The sequence below is a fragment of the Dermochelys coriacea genome, chromosome 5, assembly GCF_009764565.3.
Source record: "Dermochelys coriacea isolate rDerCor1 chromosome 5, rDerCor1.pri.v4, whole genome shotgun sequence".
Classification (NCBI taxonomy): Eukaryota; Metazoa; Chordata; order Testudines; family Dermochelyidae; genus Dermochelys; species Dermochelys coriacea.
Window position 1 is genome coordinate 42,396,044 of NC_050072.1, and position 23,728 is coordinate 42,419,771.

A 23,728-nucleotide genomic window follows, 5' to 3' on the forward strand; every position below is an offset into this window, starting at 1 on the left:
CAAACACCAAAATAAAAGTAAATGAAAATCCAGGATTATAACTGGAAGGCACGGTATTGCCTACCAAGTATTTGTAATTTAACTTTCATGTGTTTAGGAAATACTGAACAGTTATTGTGATTTTTTTTCAGTATGGTAGTTTAAATAAATTACCAAAATAAGTGAAACTGGTGTGATTATATTGCATTATTTTAACAAATAAAATATGCATAATTGTGCAAAATTTTGGATTTTTTGGTGCATAATTTTGGATTTTTTGGCACAGAATTCTCCCAGAAATAATGCTAGCTCAATCACAACTAGTGCATGTACATCCACCAGAGCTGGGAACTGTACCTCCCCACTGCAATGTAGACGTATTTTTTGTGACCTCAGCTCCATCAATCCATTGATTTTTCTGCTATTCCTAGCTCCCTTCTATATTCCCTTCTGCTGATTTCATAGTCTTCCTTTAATCCCAACTTCTCTTCCATACTTGTTTCCTTTCTTTTTCCCAGTAGTCCCATACTCTTACTCTCTTCTCATATCCATTTCTTCCACTTCTGCTCCTGAGCTACTGAAAGACTTTGTAGAAGATCTAGAAACCATCCAAACATCTTCCACTACACATTCATCTTGCCTTCCTTCTACTCCATTATCTTTCTCACTCTATGCCAAGGACTCCCCAATCTACAGCTCTATACCAGACCTTTCCTCTTCTGTACAGTCTCACATCTCTGTCTTTACAACATCTGACGTTAGATGTCCAACAGGCAACTCAAATTCAACGTGACAAATACTGAATTTCGCTTCTCTTGTGATGAAAGGGCGGGACATGCTAGCCATGCTATGTTTATGTTACTCAGGAAAGAAAAACAAATCCCGTCCAATCTCAGTGTAGTCTATGTCCATAGTAACGAATCTATGTTTGGCTTTCAGGATTCCGGAATTATCAACTCAGGGGTGTTTCTAATGGGATTTTGTAGGAACTGGTGCTAAGCTCAACACTATTCAACATTTTCATCAATCATCTGGAAGTAAATAGAAAATCATGGTTGATAATTTGCAGATAACACAAAGATTGGTGGAGTGATAAATAATGCTGAAGACAGGACAGTCATACAGAGCAATCTGGATTGCTTGGTAAACTGGGCCCATTAAAACAAAATGCATTTTAATACAGTGAAATGGAAACTTAAACATTTGGGAACAAGAAATGCAGGTCATATCTACATAACAGGGGACTGTATCCTGGAAAGCAGTGATTCTGAAAAAGTGAAGAGGGTGCACGAATATGATTAGAAGGTTGAAAAAATATATTACAGTGAGAAACTTAAAGAGCTTTGTTTAGTTTATCAAACAGAAGATTGAGAGGTGACATTGATTACAGTATACAAGTACCTTCCTGGGGAGAAAATACCAGATACTAAAAGGCATCTTTAATCTAGCAGAGACAGGCATAGCAAGGACAGTGTCTAGAAACTGAAATCAGACAAATTCTAATTAGAAATTAGGCACATACTTTTAACAGTAAGGGTGATTAACTACTGGAACAACTACCCAGGGAGATAGTGGATTTTCCATCTCTTGATGTCTTCAAATCAAGACTGGATACCCTTCTGGAAGATATGCTTTAGAGAACCACGAGTTATTGGACTCAGCACAGGGAGGGATATATGGATGAAATTTAATGGCCTAAAATATGCAGGATGTCAGACTAGAAGATCTAATGGTCCCTTCTCACCATAAACTCTATGAATCTATGACAGGTTTCAGAGTAGCAGCCATGTTAGTCTGTATTCGCAAAAAGAAAAGGAGTACTTATGGCACCTTTCTATGAATCTATGAAACCTCTTGAGTCATACTTCTTTCAATGATATTTTAGAAGTCATATTCCAGAGCAAGTATGTACAAGTCAGCAAAATATGTACAATTACATTACAATTTTCATATAAACACAGCAGTTTATTTCATTCTTTGCTACTCTCTCTTCTCCTCAGTTCCACAGTTTTCACAACTTCTGTATGCCATGGCTACTATATAACTAATAAAAACACAGTATTTCAGAATGAATTCTTTCCTTTTTAATTTAATTCAGTTTTTGTGTATATTATGTACTCAGTCTAGACATGTCGCTTAAATATAGTTATATGCTTCAATTTTCCATTTAATAAGGAAGCCAATTCCCAATTTCCCATGTAGTTATGAATATTAAAGTGATCATAATGGCACAATGAAAGAAAACAGTTAAGAATGTTCTTTGATATAGTTAGCTTACGCTGCACGCAAGTACCCTCAAGTACACTCAGTACCAAGCTCTATCCAATTTGAAAATAAAGAGAAATAGATGGAGAGGAAATTTGCACTTTCTTATAATTTAGTTACAAAACTTTTTGGAAGGTAGGATGATGGCTGGATGGCTCAAAATTTTCGAACAGGTGCCACTAAGTACTCTTTATAGACCAACCTTTTTCTCCATATATTCCTTCTGGACTTCACTGTCACTAGCTTTTACCACCTAGGGCAAGCTGTGCTGCCTTCTGCAGTGACGCTATGCATTAAACAGCGTTTCTCAAATGCGGCCACTGTGGCCACATGTGGCCATCAGGGACTTTTCTTGTGGCTATAGCCTTCAAGGCTTAATTTGTCCCCAGGCTTGCCAGGGCTGAGTAAGTCTGCTGTGAAAAGTGATACTTGTATGTTTGTTAATATCACTTTTCACAACAGACTTACTAGCTAGCAATAAATACATTACAATGATTTGGACATGTATATGTGCATATTTATTTGTTTTTCCTAAAGCTAATTAAGTATTTTAGCACTCTGAGGCCACGAAAAAATTTGTCCTGAGAATCCCTGCATTAGAAAATAGGGGACAATGAAACTGGTGTCCACACACTTCTCAACACAAAGTTTGACAAACTAGTCCATACTGGTGTACGAGGTGGGAACCTCCAGTAAGTAAGGGCCAATTCAGAGTTTTTTAAAAGAGACATTAAGTATAAAGAAAGGAAACAGTGCCAAAAATGTAGGAGTATGGGTAGTAGCAAACATAGCTGCAGTTCAAAGAAAAAAAGATGCTGTGACCACAAGACATGCAGGATGGCTGCATTATTGTTCCCAGATTCTAATGCATACCCTAACCATATGCAGAAATCACTGTCATCACACCAGCATCTCACACCACCATAGATCTGAATGATTTACCATTTAAGTTTACACATTTACATTTGTGTAAATAACCTCTCTAAAACCTATATCTGCATGATTTAACAGCACTACAATATATACTGTATGAATGTATATGTTTCACCTGAAGATCTTTTTCTACGTGAATAGAGTACGTTAAACTCAAAGTAGGATTGTATATAATTATAAAAGACGTTAATGAGCAAGAATTCCAGGGCTTTTAGTGAATCATAGAAGTTATTCCCTCATAAGTGGAAATATATTTTCCTTTACTCTATCACTTATGTAAATAATTACAGAAAGAGAAGGAAAGATATAAAGAGAGAATGAACTACATGTGTTTTAAATTAGTTTTTCTTACTTTTGATGCAGTTTTAAACTATTGTTTTTGGATTTGTAAAAAATGATCTATCTCAGTGTAAATGTCTGTAAAAATTAGCCTTTTTTCACAGATAAAATAAATGAGGAATGAATACTTGCCTAAGAATTATCTTGCATGATAGGTGGGCTGGAATAAGTGTGTACTTCCAATTGCTGATTCTGTTCAGTAGATTGACAGTTTCCATTTTAGTCTGTATGGGAACTTTTAGCTGTTGCATCAGTTAATGACTGGAAAAACATGTCATCCATAACTCAGCATTGGTCAACCCATGTAAACAAGGAAGGAGACCTGATGAATCATAATAGGAGGTGCCTAGTCATTTTATATTCATCAGAGGTTACTGGTGATGCTTGTTTTTGAATGCAGACCTGAAACATTCCAAGATCAATCTTTAATCAAATTTTTTTGTTGTCCCAAAACATCATGTTCTTTCAAAATGATATATGGGCGCTTTGAAAGTGCAAGTGATGTTATGACTATTGAGCACACTTCATGGTTAGTACATTAATACAGCTGTACCAACAGTAAAAATAAAAATATTGTTTTAATCATAAAAACATAAGAATGGCCACACAGGTTCAGACCAATGGTCCATCTAGCCCAATATCCTCTCTTTCAGCAGTGGCCAGTCCCAGATGCTTCAGAGGGAAAGAACAGAACAGGATAATTATTGAGTGATCCAATCATTGTCATCTAGTCTCAGCTTCTGGCAGTCAGAGATTTAGGGCCATCCAGAGCATGGGGTTGCATCCCTGACCATCTTGGGTAATAGCCATTGATGGACCTATCGTCCATGAACTTATCTGGTTATTTTTTGAACCCAGTTATACTTTTGGCGTTCACATCCCTAGGCAGAGTTCCATAGATTGAGTCTGTATTGTGTGAAGAACTACTTCCTTATGTTTGTTTTAAATATGATGCCTATTAATTTCATTGGTGACCCCCTGGTTCTTAGATTATATGAAGGGGTAAATAACACTTCCTTATTCACTTTTTCCACACCATTCATGATTTTATAAACCTCTATCATATCCCCAGTCACTCATCTCTTTTCTAAACTGAACAGTCCATGTCTTCTAAATCTCTCCTCATATGGAATCTGTTCAATACCTCTAATCATTTTTGTTGCCTACTCTGCACCTTTTTCAATTCTAATATATCTGTTTTGAGGTGGGGTGACCAGAATTGCACACAGTTTTCAAGGTGTGGTGTACCATGGATTTATATAGTGGCATTATGATATTTTCTGTCTTATTCTCAATCCCTTTCTGAATGGCTCCAAAAATTGTTAGCTTTTTTAACTGCCACAGCACATTGAGCGGATGTTTTCAGAGAACTGTCAACAATGACTCCAAGATCTCTTTCTTGAGTGGCAACAGCTAATGTAGACTCTAACATTTTATATAAATAGTTGGGATTATGTTTTCCAGTGTGCGTTACTTGGCATTTATCAACATTGAATTTCATCTGGCATTTTGTTGCCCAGATACCCAGTGTAGTGACTTTGTAACTAACTCTTCACAGTAAGCTTTAGGCTCAACTATCTTAAATAATTTTGCGTCATCTACCAAATTTGCCATCTCACTATTCACCTCTTTTTCAGATCATTTATGAATACATTGAACAGCACTGGTCCCAGTACAGATCAAAATAGAGTTAATTATTATTTTAAAAACAAAATAATATGAGAAATAATAATCTTTACCTTTTAACTGCTTTTGATCCACTAAGAGAGGTAGACAAAGGAAAGAGGGGGAAAAGACAATACCAAAACCAAATCTTAAAAAATATATATGAAACAAGATAGGCAATTTGTGAGCCCAGCCTCAGAATCACGGATTAAATTGGGATCTGAAGTAGAAGGGTAAGCAATACAGCCTTAATTCTAAAGTTGAAGTCCTTGGTAAAATACATCAAATAAAATGTACCACCACTCATCATGGATAATGTTATCTACAGCAACCAGAGGCACTAGAGGAGAGATGGTACAGCCAAAACATAAGAAATCATGATAGTAATTATTACATTGTTATTTCAAAGATGATATAATCAAATTTATTATACATATTTTTAAACTCACTCACTTGTGACCAATCTCATGTGCAATGGTAAAAGCTGAACCTAGGCCAATGTCTTCATTAATGCTGCAGCTCCTTTCAGGCTCACACATTCCAGCCACAGAGGCCAAGCCTAAATAAACAGAAGGAGACACAAAGGGTCATGCCAAGGTGTTCAAGTCTTAAAAGCACTAGTTATAAATGGCTGGATTCTTTTTAATAACCTCCACACACAGAAGGAGCAGTTGGCAAAAGGTTAACTTTCTAGTCATTTTCAAAATCACTGGGGGGAATTTCTCTTTGCCGGCTAGACATTAATATTTTTGAACTACAGTCAGTGCTGGAAAATGTCTAGACTAGGGGTTAGATTTATAAATTTTACTTCTGGTAACTTGGGACCACCTAGTAACTTGAGCCAGGAGAGGGAATTCAAGAAAGCATTTCTATTTTAACATTCTTGAGGCTGCAGAAAGTAGAATGTATCCACATTATTTTTCTAAAGAGATCTGTTTAAGTTTAGTGGGTTCCTAAAAACATACAAGAAACTTTTTTAGCTACAAAAAGCCCCAAGGGATACTTTTTTCTTTTCTTTTCTTTTTTTTTGGTGTAAAAATAAAACTGAATGCATCAATAAAGGAAAGGAGACATGTTAATAAAAAGCATTCACTTAAACATGGAAGGCTTTTCCATTTATCATTGTATTATAAGTGCTTTTTAAAGATTCCTTAACGGGAAGAAAGCCACTGGCACTTACAGAATATAGCTCTGCTGTGTCATACACACTCTTCAGCATTAAAATATCACATCGAATATATACTATGGTAGAACTACTTTGCTGTCATTGGTGATGGACTCTAACCAGCAGCCTTACCTAAGGTATTCTTCCCTGTGGTCTGTTATCTGGAAGAAGCATTAACAGCCTCTCCAAGGGAATCACCTGCCCTGCAAAATACAGTACTCCAAAACAGTGGCTGGAAAAATAATTACTTTGCCATGGAAGGCAAGTTGTTACCTTTTATGAGAAAATGGTGCTAAATTATGCCCTTCTGCCTAAAATAAGTAGGAATGAGATGACTAGTAACCACTGGAAAGAGAGGATGAGGTGACTGGGGAGAGAGGACTAGTCATAAGAGAATTAAGAAAAACGTTTAAAAAATTTTTGAAGTCTATTATCTGTTGCCAGTCTAATAATAATCTTCCACTTCCCTAAAATTCTCTGTTGTTTTAATTGGATGAGGTATTCTTTACTTCCTGAATCTGAATGTACTGTACCTTGCACTTTTATGACTGTCATGTTCCCCCACTGAGGTGGCCACATTTCAAGGGTGTGTAAACTGATCCCTATATGTTCAGTGTATAGAACCTGGTCAAGCAACCCTTACTCACAGGAATAATGGCCTCAGGATCAGGCTAATGATTTGCAATTCTGTACAGTGCTTTAAGGTTTGCAAAAAACAGTGGAGGCCAAATCCGGAGTCCAGACCTGGCCCAAGAAGCTGAGCCAGGTGCTTGGCAGATGTGTAAGAGAGGGAGGAAGAAATCTTCCACTGAAGCCACAGAGCAGCTGCACAGCCACTTTGGGTATGTCTACACTGCAATAAAACACCCGCAGCTTGCCCATGTCATATGACTCAGGTTCACAGGGCTGTAAAATTGCAGTGTAGACATTTGGGCTCGGGTTGGAGCCTGAGTTCTGGATCTCTCCCCTCTCACAGAGTCCCGGAGCTTGGGCTCCTACCCAAGCCCAAACATCTATACTGAAATTTTTCAGACCCACAGCCTGAGCCATGTGAACTCAAGTCAGCTAACATGGGCCAGACATAGCCATAGGTGGGTTATTGCAGTATAGAGAGAACCTTTATGCAAACTGCTTTTTCTAGATAGCTCCTTGCATAGCTTCTTATGCCGGAGATTGGAAGGGAAGATCGAGAAGATCTGTCTAGCAGCAGATCTTCTAGTCCCATTTCTCCCCTAGGCACCCAAGGTTCCTCCTACTTGTTGTGCTGCTGCTTTATGGGGACTTCGTATATATGCTCTCATTAAGCACATGCTTCACTCTAACTTCTTGAGGTCAATGGCACTTAAGCTTTTCTTAAGAGTTTTGTTGACTCAGAGCCATAGAGGACATTGTCCCTACTCCCACTCCAGTTCCCACAATGCAAAGAAACTGCCATAGTTATGTTGTCAAGATGCCCATTGCAGAAAAGGAGGAGGGGGGTTGGAACTGACTCTTTATGAACAAAATCATCAATTTAAAATTCGTTCACTTTCTATTTAGTAAAGTATGCGGCCATGTCTGGCCTCCAATGTGCTGGTTTCAAGTGAACCAGAATTTGGCTCTATGCTAAAGTCTGATAAAATGAGGATTAGTGCACTAATAGTCAAATACATTAAATATGAGTATAAAATAAGAAAAATGTTTTTCACTAAATGTTTCCTTTGATAATTTTCCCCTTTTGAACACTTGCAGTGGCAATTCTGTGACATTAGTACATCTTCGCAGTTTTGATATCTTTGTGCTGGCTTTAATTTAGAAATTTATAGTCTGAAGGCATTTATGGTATACTAAAATACATTATGCATATGGATTATGTTTATAGTGGGCCATATTCCAATATCCTTTACTCACATTGACTACAGCTTAACTACACTGTTGCCCTAGTGACTTCAATAGGACCACTTGTATAATCAGTTACTATTCAACATGAGTTAAGGTTACCAGAATCTGGTTCAGTGAAGATAGTAACAGAGGAAACAGAAAAAAAAATACCATGGTTGACTCTGATCATGGGAAGACCTACAAAATAATCACACACAAAATCAATAACCCAAACTAGTCTGCAACTCAGAACTGGAGTGCTGATAGTTAATTATAAGGAAGAAGCTAATGGAATAATTTAAGGTTGAAAAAGTGATTTGTTAGTTACATATTAGACTTAGCCCATGCATGAAAGTCTCTTTAATAATAATTTCTGTCTTAAAACACTAGTAAACTGCAATATTGATGATATATAACACACACCTTTGTGGTGACAAACTTAAGGATGTCAAGGACAATATCTCTCCACCCTGTCCATAATATTGACAAATGTGCTTTCCACTGTCAAGGCACCAAGGAGTTCCAATATTGTTTTAATTTATGTTGTTGGATTATTTTCCACAATGCTTTATAGAAGAAGCAGTCTTGATGTTGCACCTCGACTCACACAGTATGGCAACAATTTAAACCATAATGTCCTGGGGCTGGGTCTTTTTTTCCCTTCCTCTCCCATTTGTATTTTTTAAATATATAATGGAAATAGATTATATGGAAATAAGCAGTAAGTTTTCTGCTTTAATTACTGCTTGGTAAGTTTGAATCATCTACGAGGTTTTATCAGCATTACAGATGCCAGAAAAGAAACGCCCAACAGCAATTCACATAATTTAATCTTCTAGTGATCTTACAAAACATATACCCACATAAGTTATATTTTTCTGTTTATATGTGTATATTTGTGAAGGCTCACTAGCAGAAGTCACAACTAATCAATCAATAATCAGAATAATGCAAACAAACAGCAGAAACAAGCTTAAGTTCCACTTTGTAAACTTACCCAGTGTTCCACAGGGCTTGTTTTTATAAGTGCAGATATCGTATCTGTTGAGGAGAAAAACAATGAGACACAACTTGTAAGAAGATCATATCTGTGAGATATTTTGCATATTTATCACATTTCTATATCGTAGGTCAAGTTGTCAGACCACAATCAGTGTAATTATGTGCAGCCAGCTAGTGACGGCATTTTCTACACTCTGGTGTAAACCACAGGCTGCGGTATGCTCACAGCCTTTGGCCTTAGGCCAGTGGGACACCTGCCAGTAAGAAAAAAACAGTTAAAGTGGATCTTTGTAATCACCGGCTCCATAAAACAGTCTACCATGCTGTTATGAAGTTACAGCTGCATGCCTGCAGACTGCTACTCCTTCAAGAGGCTACTAGCAACGTTTATATTTCTAAATCTGCTGAAACATTTTCTTATGGTGGACATGGCATATTTTACGACATTGAACAGCTTTCATTTTAATTGCTACCATTCTCTCTGATTTTCATTAAAAATTGTAAGTGTTTACTATTAGAACAAAATCATCAAAACTCAGGTAAATAAAAATCAGGTTTCTCCTTTCGTTATCTTCCAATTATTTATTATGTGTGCTTTAAAAGTAATGCATTGCAAGTTATTAACATTTTTTATTTTTATTATATTTTCTTACAAACAGCTAAATAAATTGCTAAAAGCTTCCCTCATTTTAGATATAATTTTCCCAATACTGAAGTTCAAACAATGAGTCTCTGTTCAGATGACATGGTGAAATAAACATATCAGTGTTTTGGAGCCTGTAAAGGAATTAAAACATGTTTCCTGCAGTACAGCTAATATCCAGTGTAAATAATGTGGCCAATGCACAATAACTGCATATTTTAAATGTGTTACAGCCACAATCCTATAGCTATGATATGCCAGCATTATTATAGACTTATGTTTTCAGGGATTTATAATGATTTCCTTACAGTATAATGCTTCAGAACATATGTTTACAGGGTTTTTGCACTATGAGAAAGTAAAACCAATAAAGAAGATGAGGAGACATGGATTCCTCTTTTCACTCTAATTTGTTTAACTTAGACCTTTTTTAAATTTTAAAATATTTTTAAAAACTAATAGTGCTGTTTTAAACATGGATCAGTGACCATTTATGAGTAATGTATGAGATATATACACTCTTTAAGTGTCAGAGTAAGTTTTTGTCTGCAACCCAACTGCATGCACTAAATTTCTAAGTGCAAAATTACTCCCTTAATCTGTAAATGCCCCACACATGTAGACCCTTCTGTCCAAGGGAAACCCTATTAATTTCAACAGGGCTCCACATGGGTGCAGGAATCTGCCTATGTGGAGCAGTGGGCAGGAACATGGCCTAATTGTGATCTCAGAAATGTGTGTGTGTTCCCACTTGAAGTGGCTCAAATTGTGTCATAATATGTGCATGCAGAATTCTTATTGATTTCACAGAAGCCCTATAGGAGCATCCAAGGCCACATTTTAACCTAGTTCCTCTTATGCAATTTGAGGGATTGGTACTCAGATCAGTATTCTGCTATACAAATGTGTGGGAACATAACTATCTAATAGGTCACACACATATAAATATGCAGATACCACACACTTCATGTCATTTACATCTTTGAAGATGCACGACTTATTATTTTGCATTCAGTACAGGCCCTGAACCTACTCCTATTGAAGCTATGGCAATACTTTTGTTTATCTCAAGGTCAGAAAGATTAGGCCCAGACATATTAAGTGAGAAAAAGCAACTTGCTTGAATACCATGAATATGTAGCTCTGAACCCAACAAAATGAAGTACCTGGAATAAATAGTAAATATTTTACTATTGTATTGTAATGTTTAATGCTACTGGGAACTGAACAGTTAGACCATCACACCTTGAAACAAAAATATATTCTCAGGGGGAAATCCTGCCCCACTGAAGTAAATCGGAGCTTTATCACTGACTTCAATGGGGCCAGCACTTCACCCTTAGAGACTGATTCTACTCACAATTATACTGGTATGAATCTGCAGTAACTCCATTGCACTCAGTGAAGTTTCACCAGTGCAACAATAGTGAGATCAGAATAAAATCCCTACGTTCTCACACATTTTTGAATAATCGACACCGTTAATCATTCTGATTGTCCTGTGTACCTTCTATTATTCCATTATGTAGGGTAGACTTAGTAGGAAAAGATTTATGAAAAGGAATTTCAGTGACAAAACAAAATGAAATTTTGAAGAAAAATATTTTTCTGCTTTCTGATCAGCTCTAACCATTTTGTAAAAAAACACCTCAAACAGTCAGACTATTCTAAATATGGCCTCACTAAACAGTCCAATGGTACAGGCTAGAATATTGTCCTAATGACGTTCATAATTTCTCTTATGAATCCCAAACCTTTGTTTTTTCTATTAAACAATACCAAAGGATTTATTTTACCTGCTATAGATCTTTTTCTATCCTTTGTGCCACAAGGTTCTGGATGCTCCTTTTCATTTGGTTTGTTCTTAAACATTACCTAACATTTCTGTGAGGTGAATGGCACAATTCATTCATCTGTTTGTGTACTTGGTCTATCCAAATCATTCTGAATTGTACTGGCCTTTTCTTCTTTTGACTCCACTTCCTCTAGCCTTGTTTTGCATTAGACTGGAATCCACTTAATCAGGAAGCCCCAGTGGATAGCTTTTCATCCTGATTAAGCGTAATTGTAAAGTAACAGAAAAAGGGATTTCAGTAGTACAGTTGTTACTGTCTGGGGAGATGCATGTTACTGGAGATGCCTATAATGTTGGGAAAAGGGATTATCTGCATTGGATTGGCACTGAGCCAGGTGTCTGTCCAGAAATAGTGGAAGAGACTTTTATGACATGGCTAATATTGTGGGCCAACATGTGTAATGGGCATGTCTGAAAGGAACTGACTAGCAGATAGGAGTAAGCACAGTATATGTTTTCTGCATGTATCATAAATAAAAGAGACTGAAAGCTGTTGTTAGAAGTAAAAATGTACAAAACCAACATTAGATAGAGACACACAAAGACTAAATACCAGTGAATGTTACAAAATCACCTGAAAACATCCCTGTTAAGGGGATTACTTTACTCACTAAGCCGCATGTAGGAAACAGATATGGCTGCTGATAGATAAGACTTGAAAGAAATGTGTTTTAAACAAAAAGCTGAAGAAGGAGAAAGTAGAAACATAGCAAACTGCATATATTCCAGGACCAGAAGGGACCATTGTAATCATGTAGTCCAACCTCCTGTATAATACAGTTCCATAGAACTTTCCCAAAATAATTCCTAAAACATATATTTTAGAAGAACATCCAATCTCTATATAAAAATTATCAGTGATGGAGAATCCACCATGGCACTTCCTAAATTGTTCCAAAAAATGGTTAATTACTCTTACTATTAAAAGTTTATGCCTTATTTCCATCTTGGAAGGGGACTACAAAAATGTATAAATGTCAGTGAGGGTACTTGCAATGGAAAAAGTTCAGGTTGGAGGAAAGTAACCAGTGGGTATTGCAAAGAGAGGTGAGGCTCCCCTTGCCATTCCTCTGAAAGACAGAATTTGCTGTAAGGTTAAGATAATTACTGATGCAATTTGCACCACTTAATTGAGATGTAACTTTATTGGGGAATCTATTTAATCAGGACGTTTGTCAGGGAACCAGATTAAACTTAATGACTGATACAGTACTAACTCAGAGAGAAGAGGGCCATTGACCAAAAATTATTAACACTACTTTCCTTTCAAGAAACATTTCTAAATAGCATATCTATGATCTGAGGGGTTTTTTTTATTTTACTGTTGTTGTTAACTGAATCTTGCTTATTCTTACCCTTGTTTCTCATCATCACAACATCACAGATTTTGACTGTAAGCTCTTCAGAGGACAGACTGTCTCTTACAAGCTTATACAGTGCCTAACACAGGTGTTCTCAAACTTTCTTTGCTGGGCCCCCTTTTAAAATATTTCAGGCTCTGACAACCTTCCCCTGCAAAAAATGATGACCCTCCCACCCATAACATACCACCCTTCCTCTTCATAGCTGCTGGCAGCAGCACTGCCTTCAGAGCTGGATATTTGGCCAGCAGCTGCAGCTCTCCAAACACCCAGCTTTGAAAGCAGTGCAGAAGTAAGGGTGGCAATACCGCGACCCCCCTACAATAGCCTTGTGAGCCCCTTTTGGGTCAGGACCCCCAGTTTGAGTAATGCTGGCCTGAGACAACTGGGCTCTGAGTTCAGCTAGGACCTCTGACAATTACCATAATATAAGCAATCTGATTCCATTCACTTTTTTGCTTTTCTCACCCTCTTCTTCTGCCCACATATCAATCATATTGCAACCTTACACTGGAAACACTTACTGCTGCCCAGGTCACCTGTCTAGGTTTATCCTGAATCTAGCCCCCTAAGTTTAGAGTGACCAGATGTCCGGATTTTATAGGGACAGTCCCGATTTTTGGGTCTTTTTCTTATATAGACTTCTATTACCACCCACCCTGATCCCGATTTTTCACATTTGCTGTCTGGTCACCCTACCTAAGTTTCATATTTCAGTGAACTCAAAAACAAAGGAAAACACCATTCAAAAAGGCAAATTCACCTGATTCCAACATAAAAACAAATTGGTTCAGACTCTCTCAAAAGTGGGCCTTTGGACTCACAAAAAGGATTCACAAGCTTCACAGAATCATTAGACAAATCTAGGTTATATTTCAAGATCATTACACAAAACAAAAGCGGGCAAGTTTTGTGTGATTTGGAATTTCACACAGTTATCATTTGTACAAACAAATGCAGTTTTTGCCTGCACAAAGTGTATGTATGTATTTTTGCATGTGCAATGAGTGCCCTCAGTGTTAAAGGAGTTGTGTGGACAAATAATTATACCATAAATCTAATGCTTAGCACATTTGGACAGTTGCTAAATGAAGGTTTTATAGTGATTATTCATCAATTCATCATTTTTACAACATCTTAATAATTCATTTCATGTGCATACCTTACAAATAACAATACATTTTACAACACTAAAACCCTTTTGATTTCTTTCAAAAAGGTTTTACTATAGCATCTGCTTAGTCTTACAGAAAGTGGTATACCACAACAGCATTTTGCCTTAAAATAAAGTACACATCTTATTTGGTTTCTTCCTCAAAAACCTCAAAACCAAAGGAGTTATTTAAACTAAGGAAGGAAAAGCATAATATACATGTTACACATCACTCAACAGAAATAACTTTTTCTATTATTAGTTTTTCATGTCTTTTAAAAACTGCCACAGACAACCAAAGTCTGGCTCTACTGGGCTTCATTTCAGTACTTAATTTGGTTAAATAAATGAAATTCTGCTTTATAGTTAGGAAAAGAAGTTACTTATCTTGTATAGTAACTGGAGTTGCTTGAGATGTGTCCCTATGGTGCTCCACATCAGGATATACATGCATCCATGCACTCTTAATCAGTGATTTTTGTCTATGGTGTCTGCAGTCCATGCCTGCACCCTAGACACTTTGGTGCTCTAGTACATGGGTAATATAAGGAAGGGACAGATCCCCTGCCACTCCAGTTCCTTCTCAAAAATAAAAGACTTCAAGGAGAAGGAAAGGAGAGCAGGTAGTGGAGCAGCCATAGGACACATCTCAAAAAACTCCATTTATTGTACAAGGTAAGTAATGTCTCCTTTTTCTTTGAGTAGCACCCCTATAAGTGCTCCATATCAGGATATTCATAAGCAGTACCTGAGTTAGAAAGGAGGGTGCCAAGGAGTTGGATTCAGTACAGAGAGTAGAACAGCATCATTGAAAGGTGAGTCAGCTCTCAAAGAAGACGTGAGTTCTGGGAAAAGCGTGTACACTGAAAGACCAGGTGGCTGCCCTGCAGATGTCTGAGACAGATATGTTTTTCTGTAGGGCTTCAAAGGTAGATTGAGTCCTAGGGAATGAGCAATCACCCTCAGAGAGAGGGTGACCCCAAAGGCTTCATAACAGGTTAAGATGCATCCTGCAATCCATTTGGACAAGATTTGGCTGTAAAACGGGTGTCTTTTCATTCATTCTGCAATTGAGATGAAAAGCCTTCATGAAGCCCTAAAGGGCATAATCCTGTCCTCATAAAAGAAGAGAACTCTTCTTACATTCAGTGACACTTATTTCTTCTTACACAATCTGCAAAACAATTGGTCCTTACATGCAAGAAGCATAAATGTTAGTAGTTAGGAAAGATGTATATAAACTATATAGTGTGTGATGTGAATTGGAATTGCAGTATCACCCTATACCTAAACCTCTGCATCTGGGCCTGGCCTGCAAAGAGCTGTTATACACAAAATACACTAACCTGAATGATGAGCTGGAGTCAAACTGAGTTTTTTGGATCCCAGAGAACTTGATGAAGTTGTCTTCCAGAACTGGACAAAGCATTCTGGATAAGCCAAGTAGAAAGATCTTAGAGGGAATGCTAACGTAGGTGAGTTTTCCCTGTTGTGTGCTTTTGACTATTAAGCACTACTATTTGTTCCTCTGGAAAGCCATCTTGTTCTATACCAGAAAGCCAGCTAGTAGCCACGCCTTGAGGTGAAGCACCAATATGTTGGTGTGTGATGGACCCTGACAGGTGAGGAGATTTGTTGTCATAGGAAAGCAGAGAGGGTCACAGAGATATGCAAACCAGTTCTTGGAACCACACCTGTCTCAGCCATGACTGTGCTATGAGGATGGCCACTAATTTTTCCTGTTTCAATTTGTTAGGACCTTGAGAGCAGTAAAGATGTTGGAAGATAAGTGTATAATAAAATGCCAGGTCAAGGAATGACTAGGGCATCTCCCATAGAATTGCAGCTGTGCCCTCTCCTCGAGCAGAATCTACTGCATTTTGCATTGGATGGTTTTGCAAAGTGATCTATCTCTGGATGACACCAGGTAAGACATATCTCTTGGAATACCTCCCACTCATAGTCAGTGTGAATATGCCTGATGAGACAGCTGCTACTGTGTTCTGTAGTCCTGATAGATAAACTGCTGAGATATGCACGTGCTGTGATATGCACCAGTTACACAGTTTTATGGATTTGCCACATAAGGACTGGGATCTTGCTCTTCCCTGTGTATTGATATAATACATTGCTGCTCTATTGTCCAGCATTATTTGACAGCTTATTTGACAGAGTTACTGGCCTAGTGGATGTACATGTGATATATCTTGATTTTAATGAGGCTTTTTACAGCCCCACATGACATTCTCAGAATCAAACTAGGGAAATGTGGTCTAGAAGAAATGACTATAAAGTAGGCACACAACTGGTTGAAAGACCATACTCAAAGAGTAGTTATCAATGGTTTGCCATCACAATGGGAGGGTGTATCTGCAGAGGTCAGTCCTGGATCTGGTACTATTCAATATTTCCATTAATGACATGGATAATGGAGTGAAGAGTATGCTTATAAAATTTGCAATGGACACTAAGCTAGGAGGGGTTGCAAACACTTTGTAGGACAGACTTAGAATTCAAAATGGCCGTGACAATTTGGAGAATTGGTCTGAATTCAACAAGATTAAAATCAATAAAGATAGATGCAAAGTACTTAGGGAGGAAAAATCAAATGCAAATACAAAATGGGGAATAACTGGCTAGGTGGTGGTACTGTTGAAAAAGATCTGGGGATTATAGTGGATCTCAAATTGTATATGAGTCAACTATGTGATGCACCTATGAAAAAGACTAATATGATTCTCGAATATATTAACAGGAGTGTCATATGTATGATATGGGAGGTAATTCTCCCACTCTACTTAGCTAGAGTACTGTGTCCAATTCAGGCATCACACTTTAGGAAAGATGTGGACAAATTAGCAATCTAGAGCAGGGGTTCTCAACCTTTTTCTTTCTGAGGCCCCCCCTCAACTTGCTAGAAAAACTCTGGGGCCCAGTGGGGGTTGGTGGGGTGTGGTGGCTCCGGGCCAGGGGTGGGGACCGTGGGGCATAGGCGTGCAATTACTTCTATTTCGGCCAGCTCTGCACAGAGGGTCCAGGGAGGGAATTCCACCTATACTCCTTGACTCACCTCATCTGGCCACCCACCTGTCTGGGGCTGTGTGCCGGTGATTACTCCCCGAGGGCTCTGCTGGGCTCGAAGCTGCCTGGGCAGCTCTGATTGGCTGCATGATCAGTCAAAGGAGGCTGGGAGCTGAGGAGCAGCCACAAGCCCAGGCACCAGCAGCAGATGGGGGAATGCCACAGCTGCCCACTCCATGGCACCACCAGCCAAAGGAGCAGCTGCCCCTCACTGCCTGGATCTGTCTTCCTGCCTAGGATCTGGCCAGAGGGTGGGGCCTGAGGAGGGATGATGGAAAGGAAGAGGTTGGGGGTGGAGTTGTCCTCAGGACTACCCCACTCTAGGTAAGGCACTGCAGTTTGAGGGGCAACACCCTTGTGCCCCCTCAACTCTGCTCATGGACTCAAGGTTTCTGTCCATGGTGGTGGGGCTTCAGGAGGATGGGGGGAGCTTGGGGTTTCAGCCCGTCACTGGTCCCAGCTGTGGGGGGCGGGTTTTCAGCCCTGCACTGCTCCCAGCTTCAGCCCCGCAGCGGGGGAGGGGAGGGAGAAAATTCCCAGGGTGTGGGGCTTCAATCCCATGCCACTCCTGGCTTCAGCCCCACGGGGGGGCACCAGAGCTTCAGCCCCGTGGTGGGAGGTGCCAAGGCTTGGGGTTGCAGCCCTGCACTGCTCCCAGCTTCAGCCCGGTGTGTGTGTGGGGAGGGTGCTAGGGCTCAGGGAACCGGGTTTCATCAGCGGGGCCCCACGGCCCCCCTGAAAGTGCTCACAGAACCCTACCAGGCCATGGACCCCCAGTTGAGAACCATTGATCTCGAGGACAGCAATAAAAATGATAAAAGGTTTAGAAAACCTGACCTCTGAGGAAAGGTTAAAAAAACTGAGTATGTTTAATCTTGAAAAATGAATACTAAAGGGGTATATGATAGCCTTCAAATATGATAAGGGCTGTTATAAAGAGGATGGTGATCAATTGTTCTCCATGTCTACTGAAAGTAGGACAAGAAGTAATGGATTTAATCTGCAGCAAGGGAGATTTAGGTTAGATATTAGGAAAAACTTGCTAACTATAAGGACAGTTAAGCTCTGGAATAGGCTTCCAAGGGAAGCTGTGGAATCCCCATCACCGGAAATTTAAAAAAAAAGATTGGACAAACACCTGTCAGGGATGGTCTACATTTACTTGGTTCTGCCACAGTGCACGAGGCGGGACTTGATGATTTCTCAAGGTCCCTCCCAAACCTACATTTCTATGATTCTATAATTATTCTGATCAGGTGGCCCCTAATGTGGGGTAAGTAGTATTGACAAACGTAACGAACCACTCTGAACTCTAATATGTTGATATGGAAGATCACCTCTTGAAGGGTCTATTTGCCATGAGCTTTGAGCATCTCAGCCTATCAGGAAGAAGAAGGATTGTGAGACGATGCTGTTTCTTCTTCTTCTTCAGCTGGCTCTTGCTCCCAATGTACTGACTCCTGAGGGTCCCTATCTAGTGTCCAGGTTTCTATTCCATGAAGACTTTTGAATAATGGAAGATCCTGAATCACTGTTATTGAGGGGTTCCGAGAGACACACTCCACTGGCACCCAGTCACCGCCCAGAGCCTACTTTTCTGCTGATCCTACCATCTTCAATGGTGAGTCAGAGTACCAAAACAGTCAGCAGCCACACACATACTCTTTGAGGGTACAGAGAGAAATTTATAGCTGGTACTGGCACAACATCATCTAGTACCATCTTACCAGCCAACCAACTATTGACCTCTGGTACCAATGCAGTTACAGGACCCTCTTCATTACAGTACTGACTCAACCACCAGTATTAGCACCACCACTTGCCCCTCTGTTAGACATGGGAGTTGACACGTTTCCAATTCTGAGGTGTCTATACAAGATTCCTCCACCTTCCAGCCTTTCTCCTTTAAAGTACGCTCTGAGGAGGAAAATCCCATTAGGAGATGCACCCAGTAACATTGGCAAGAACAACATTGTCGCTCTGCCCCTTCCCATCATAGTGGGTTTATTGGAACCCGTGGGCCCTTTATGGTGACCAGTTCTACAGGATCCTGTCTTGTAAGAGGGCATGTCAGGAACAACAAATACCTACCTGGCATCCAGCAGAACTATTACCACTTTAAAGTTATAACTCACTAACGGAATTATATGAAAAAGGCTTTCTGGAGATGAATGCTTCATATTTAGTATATTTTAAACTGTTTTGAAAATTACAAATGCAGACAACCAGGGTTAAAAAATATTGTAGGTGATAAAAGCTCTTCTGTTCATATTATAATTTTTCTTTAACAATTTTGGCATCATAATATTTAAATAGTAATTGTAGATTTACTGTAATGTACACATCAATGTATTAAGGGTAATTATACACAAGCTAATTTTGTAATTATTGTATATAGGTATTGTAATGTCAAATGTAATCCAAAATGAAGTTTTTACAAAAATAAGATTTTACAAAATTTAAGTGCAACAGAAATGTATCTGTGACATTTCCCTGAATTTCTTGCAACTCTGTCCTGAAGTATTGCACTGCTACATGACAGAGAGATAGGAAGACTATTGAGGGGATGAAAGTAAAGGAGATTAGCGGTGGATGGGCAAAGGCAGATCAGAATATGGTTGGAGAGATAGGATGGGGGATTCAAGGCAGTATTACCAACCTGAGGCATGAGTCATGATCCCAAAAAATCATCTGTCAGGCCCCAAAAGTCATGAGATTGTTTTAAAAACTGAGATTTTAAAAATAATCAAATTTATGCTTATTTGTCTTCTAGTTTCTGACCTTTTAGGGCGCATTTGGTACATATTTTTACTTCACAACCATTAGGGCTAGAACATTCCTTTTTTTAATGAAAGCTATGATTCTCCCATAATCACTTGCCTCCAGCAGCTGGGGTTTTAAGAAAAATACCAAGTATCACAAGATTCAGAATAAAATCACAAAAGTTGACAACACTGTTGAGAGCAGGTGTGGAAGTTAGGAGAAGGAGTGAAAAGAAAAAATGATTAAGGAGTAGGGAAAGAGAAGGAATAATGAAATAGTGCTAGACAAAACAAGAGTCAGAAAGAGCTAAGGATGAGGGAACAGATTATAGGAGTGGAAAAGGTGAAAGGACCAAAAAAGTTAATTAAATCAAAGTTAAGGTTGGGAATACTAATCAGTAACTTACAGGTAACAAATTTTGTTGGAACATTGTAGTTATACAACAACCACCCTCAATAATTGGTAACCTAGTAAATTCAGAGTTAAAGATAAACATGAAAGAAATCCAAACATTTGAAAATATGGAAATGCCCAATTAAAGTCACTCAAACAACCTTAACTCTGTCCTTATTAATAATCACATCCATCTTCATACCTACTTTGCAAGGTATATTATTTTGGGATTCAAGGATTTTTTCAGAGGGCTTAAAATTTTTCAAACCTCTGATGGTGAACTTCTTGCATTTGGAGAAGTCTGTACTTGTACAGTTTGTAGACTGTCAAAAATACTCAACACATAGCACTGGTTTTATAAATAGTTTTTTGCATACTTGTCTCCAATACTAAGTGTGATACTTAATCATAACACCAGCAATTACTCTATTTATTAAAATACCATTTCATGGATTGAATCTAAAAGGTTTATGTATGTAGATATGCTTTCATTGTGTCTAATGACATATGCCACTGGTGGCACATAGAATCTTAATAAAGAATATAGTGTAATTGCCTTCAGTATGCTATTTGTCTAATCAGTATTTTTCTATAGACTGTGTATGGCTGCAAAGGAGATTAGAGTCAGCACAACTACTTTACCCTGAAGAATGAACTACTCTATCTTTCTAAGACAAATGAGCAGCCTACAATCTCATGAAACTACTTTGTTTGGCCATGCCCATTTTTAGTCTAGAAACAATCTTTTTTAAAATTTGTGGCTTGGTGCACAAACACTGATGTGTGGACAGTGATTGAGCTCCCCTGGCATGACTGGCAGATCTCCTGGAGCTGATGTGGGGCTGTGCTTAAACAGCATGTTAGAGCCCTGTGCAGTACTATGCAAGTCACCACCCAGCTCTGTGCTCAGTTTCCCCTCCTGTGAAATGGGGTTCATGGTAATGAGCCACCATGGTAAAATGCTTTGAGATTCTCAAACAAGTTGTGCTGGAGGAGGGCAAAGTGCACAGATTGGACCAGTAATGCTACTTTTCCCTCCTTTCTACATTGCTTTTCAGTTTCTTCTTACTGGAAATTGTTTCATACAGCTCTCTTCTGCTTGCAGCATCCAGTGGCTACAGATCTCTCAGCTCTCTCATTCCCTCTCCTCCATGCATTTTTCTTCTGTGAGCCTCAGAGAACCATGGTTCCATCAGAGTTTTCCCCCTATCTCTTCAGGAGCACTACCAGCCAGAGTAGCCTGGCCTAAGGAGTCATTAGCCAGGGTCCTTATGTGAGCCTATCCCATTAGTAAGCATTAGCTGGCCTAAGCCACAATTAAGGATGTGCACCAACCATGCCTTCCAGCCTTTATCGTCCATCATTAATTTACCCAGCACATCTTCCTAAGAGTATGATAACTCCATTCTGAACAAGACAGACATTTGTTCCCATTCCATCACCCTCCATCCTCCTCCAACCTGCTCCCTGCTTGCCTTGTCCTACCCCTTTTTCCTCTGGGTTGGGTGACTTGGTTAATTGGTCTCCCTCTACCCCCAGTTCCAAGTTAGACCCAAAATCTTGATGTGCTACAAAATGAATTTTTACCCTCAGTTAAAGCTAAGAGCAATGATACCAAGACCCCTTTGCACCCTGCTTAAAGATCTTCCTCCTCATTGTCTTTTGCCTATGATGACTTTTGTGATATGACATCTTTCCTCTCATTTTCTCCTTTGCTCCACTATGGGGTGACACTATCTGGCTCCACACCTGGATGCAGACTCCATCTCACAGTCCCATCTGAACCAGGCACCTTTCAACAGGATCAAGCTGTTCGAGGAGACTTTGGATACAGCCATCCAGGAAGCCACTGAGCTCAGTAAACTTCAACTTCCTAGTCAAGAAAAGGAAAAGAAAAGGTTCACCTTCAGATACTGACTATCCAGAACTAGGTCCAGTAGGGGTTACAAGTATATTTTGTTCCTCCAGAATCAGAGGCAACTTCATTGTTCGTCAGCGTCGTTCTCCTCTGCTCCTAACAGCAGTGGCTTCCTACCCAAACTCCATAAGTCAAGTTCCCTTTACTCTCCAGCCTCCTCCTGCTCCCCCAGACTACATACTTTGATCTCTGTTGCCCCTCTTAACTTTGTTTCCCTTTAGATTTTCTAAGTCCACAGTATCTTCTATGAACCTCTGTAAATTAGTGGGATTCATGGCAAAGTCCACACTGGAGTCAGAAGGGAGTTAAATCTGGGATTGGGAGTGAGAATGACGGCATGGAACCTAGTGAGAAGACAGGCTTGAGAACAGAGGGCAGATGATTCAGGGAAGCCAGTGGGGGGAACTATGGAAATAGTAGGAGGGGCTGCAGGGATTCCCTGGTACCAAGGGAATCTTTTGGTGAGTAGGTGCCTTGCAGACACTCTGAGCTGTCAGAAGGGTAGGAAAGCTCTAGAGAATTAGGAGCTGTGTATGTCTACAGGAATCAGTGGGGACAAGGATGATGAAGGATTGTTGCCTGAGTTGTGCTTGGCTGATGCATTGTTGCTGATGGCTGCCATCTTCCCTCTATTAAATTGTATACATGGTAACAGATACTAAAATACCAAACAGTAAAACCCTAGTGTTACATGAATGGAAAGAAAGTAGTTTTGCTGTTGTGTCCAGGAAAACATGGTTCTTTGTTTCCTTTTGAGCTCCATGACTCATTTTTTGCTCCTGCTGGACTGAAAGGAGGGTCATCATCATAGGAAAAGACCTTGAAACATGTACATGGGTGTGATTGTGTATGAAAATGTTGCTGTCTGCCCCTTACTGGTGAAGATTCTGCCATCACAGCCACCCATGCTAGGGTGAGGGGATTAGAAGATTCTGCTACCTCCTGTCTTCTTCAGCAGGATTTGAAGTTTATACAAGTATGTTTCCCCTTCAGAGGAAGAAATTTCCACCGCTGGAAAAGTACAGCAGCCTCAGTGTATAAACCCCACATCAGGCAAGAAGGGGTTAAGGAGCTGCATTGGTCCCACTCCTCCACACCTATATGTCATCACAAAAATGGAGGAGGAGTTTAAGAGGGGGGAAGCTCAGCTCAGTATTCGACAGCTCTGGGAGGAGAGGAGAATGCTAAGCTTCCCAACTCCCAGAAAGAGAACAGAGCCTATACCCTTGCCTACCTGAAGGCCCAAAGTCCCTGATGAAAAGGGAGTAGTATCCTATTCCTTCTGCTGGTGAACCAGCAGACTTTGAGACAGACTGCAGCCAGTCAAAGGTCCCTCTGAAGGAACAGTGGCCA

The 23,728-nt window shown here is 39.4% G+C and overlaps 1 protein-coding gene across 4 annotated transcripts in view; it reads right to left on the reverse strand.

Annotated features, from left to right (window-relative positions):
* The window catches only part of ADAMTS6 (ADAM metallopeptidase with thrombospondin type 1 motif 6), a 319,968-nt gene that overhangs the window by 182,238 nt on the left and 114,002 nt on the right, over window positions 1-23,728 (reverse strand). For all 4 annotated transcript variants that reach the window (XM_038403172.2, XM_038403171.2, XM_043514172.1 and 1 more), the window contains 2 exons: window positions 9,204-9,247; window positions 5,635-5,740 (listed from right to left, as the gene is read on the reverse strand). In XM_038403172.2, the coding sequence (XP_038259100.1) occupies window positions 5,635-5,740; window positions 9,204-9,247 (150 nt within the window). The remainder of the gene's footprint in view (window positions 1-5,634; window positions 5,741-9,203; window positions 9,248-23,728) is intronic.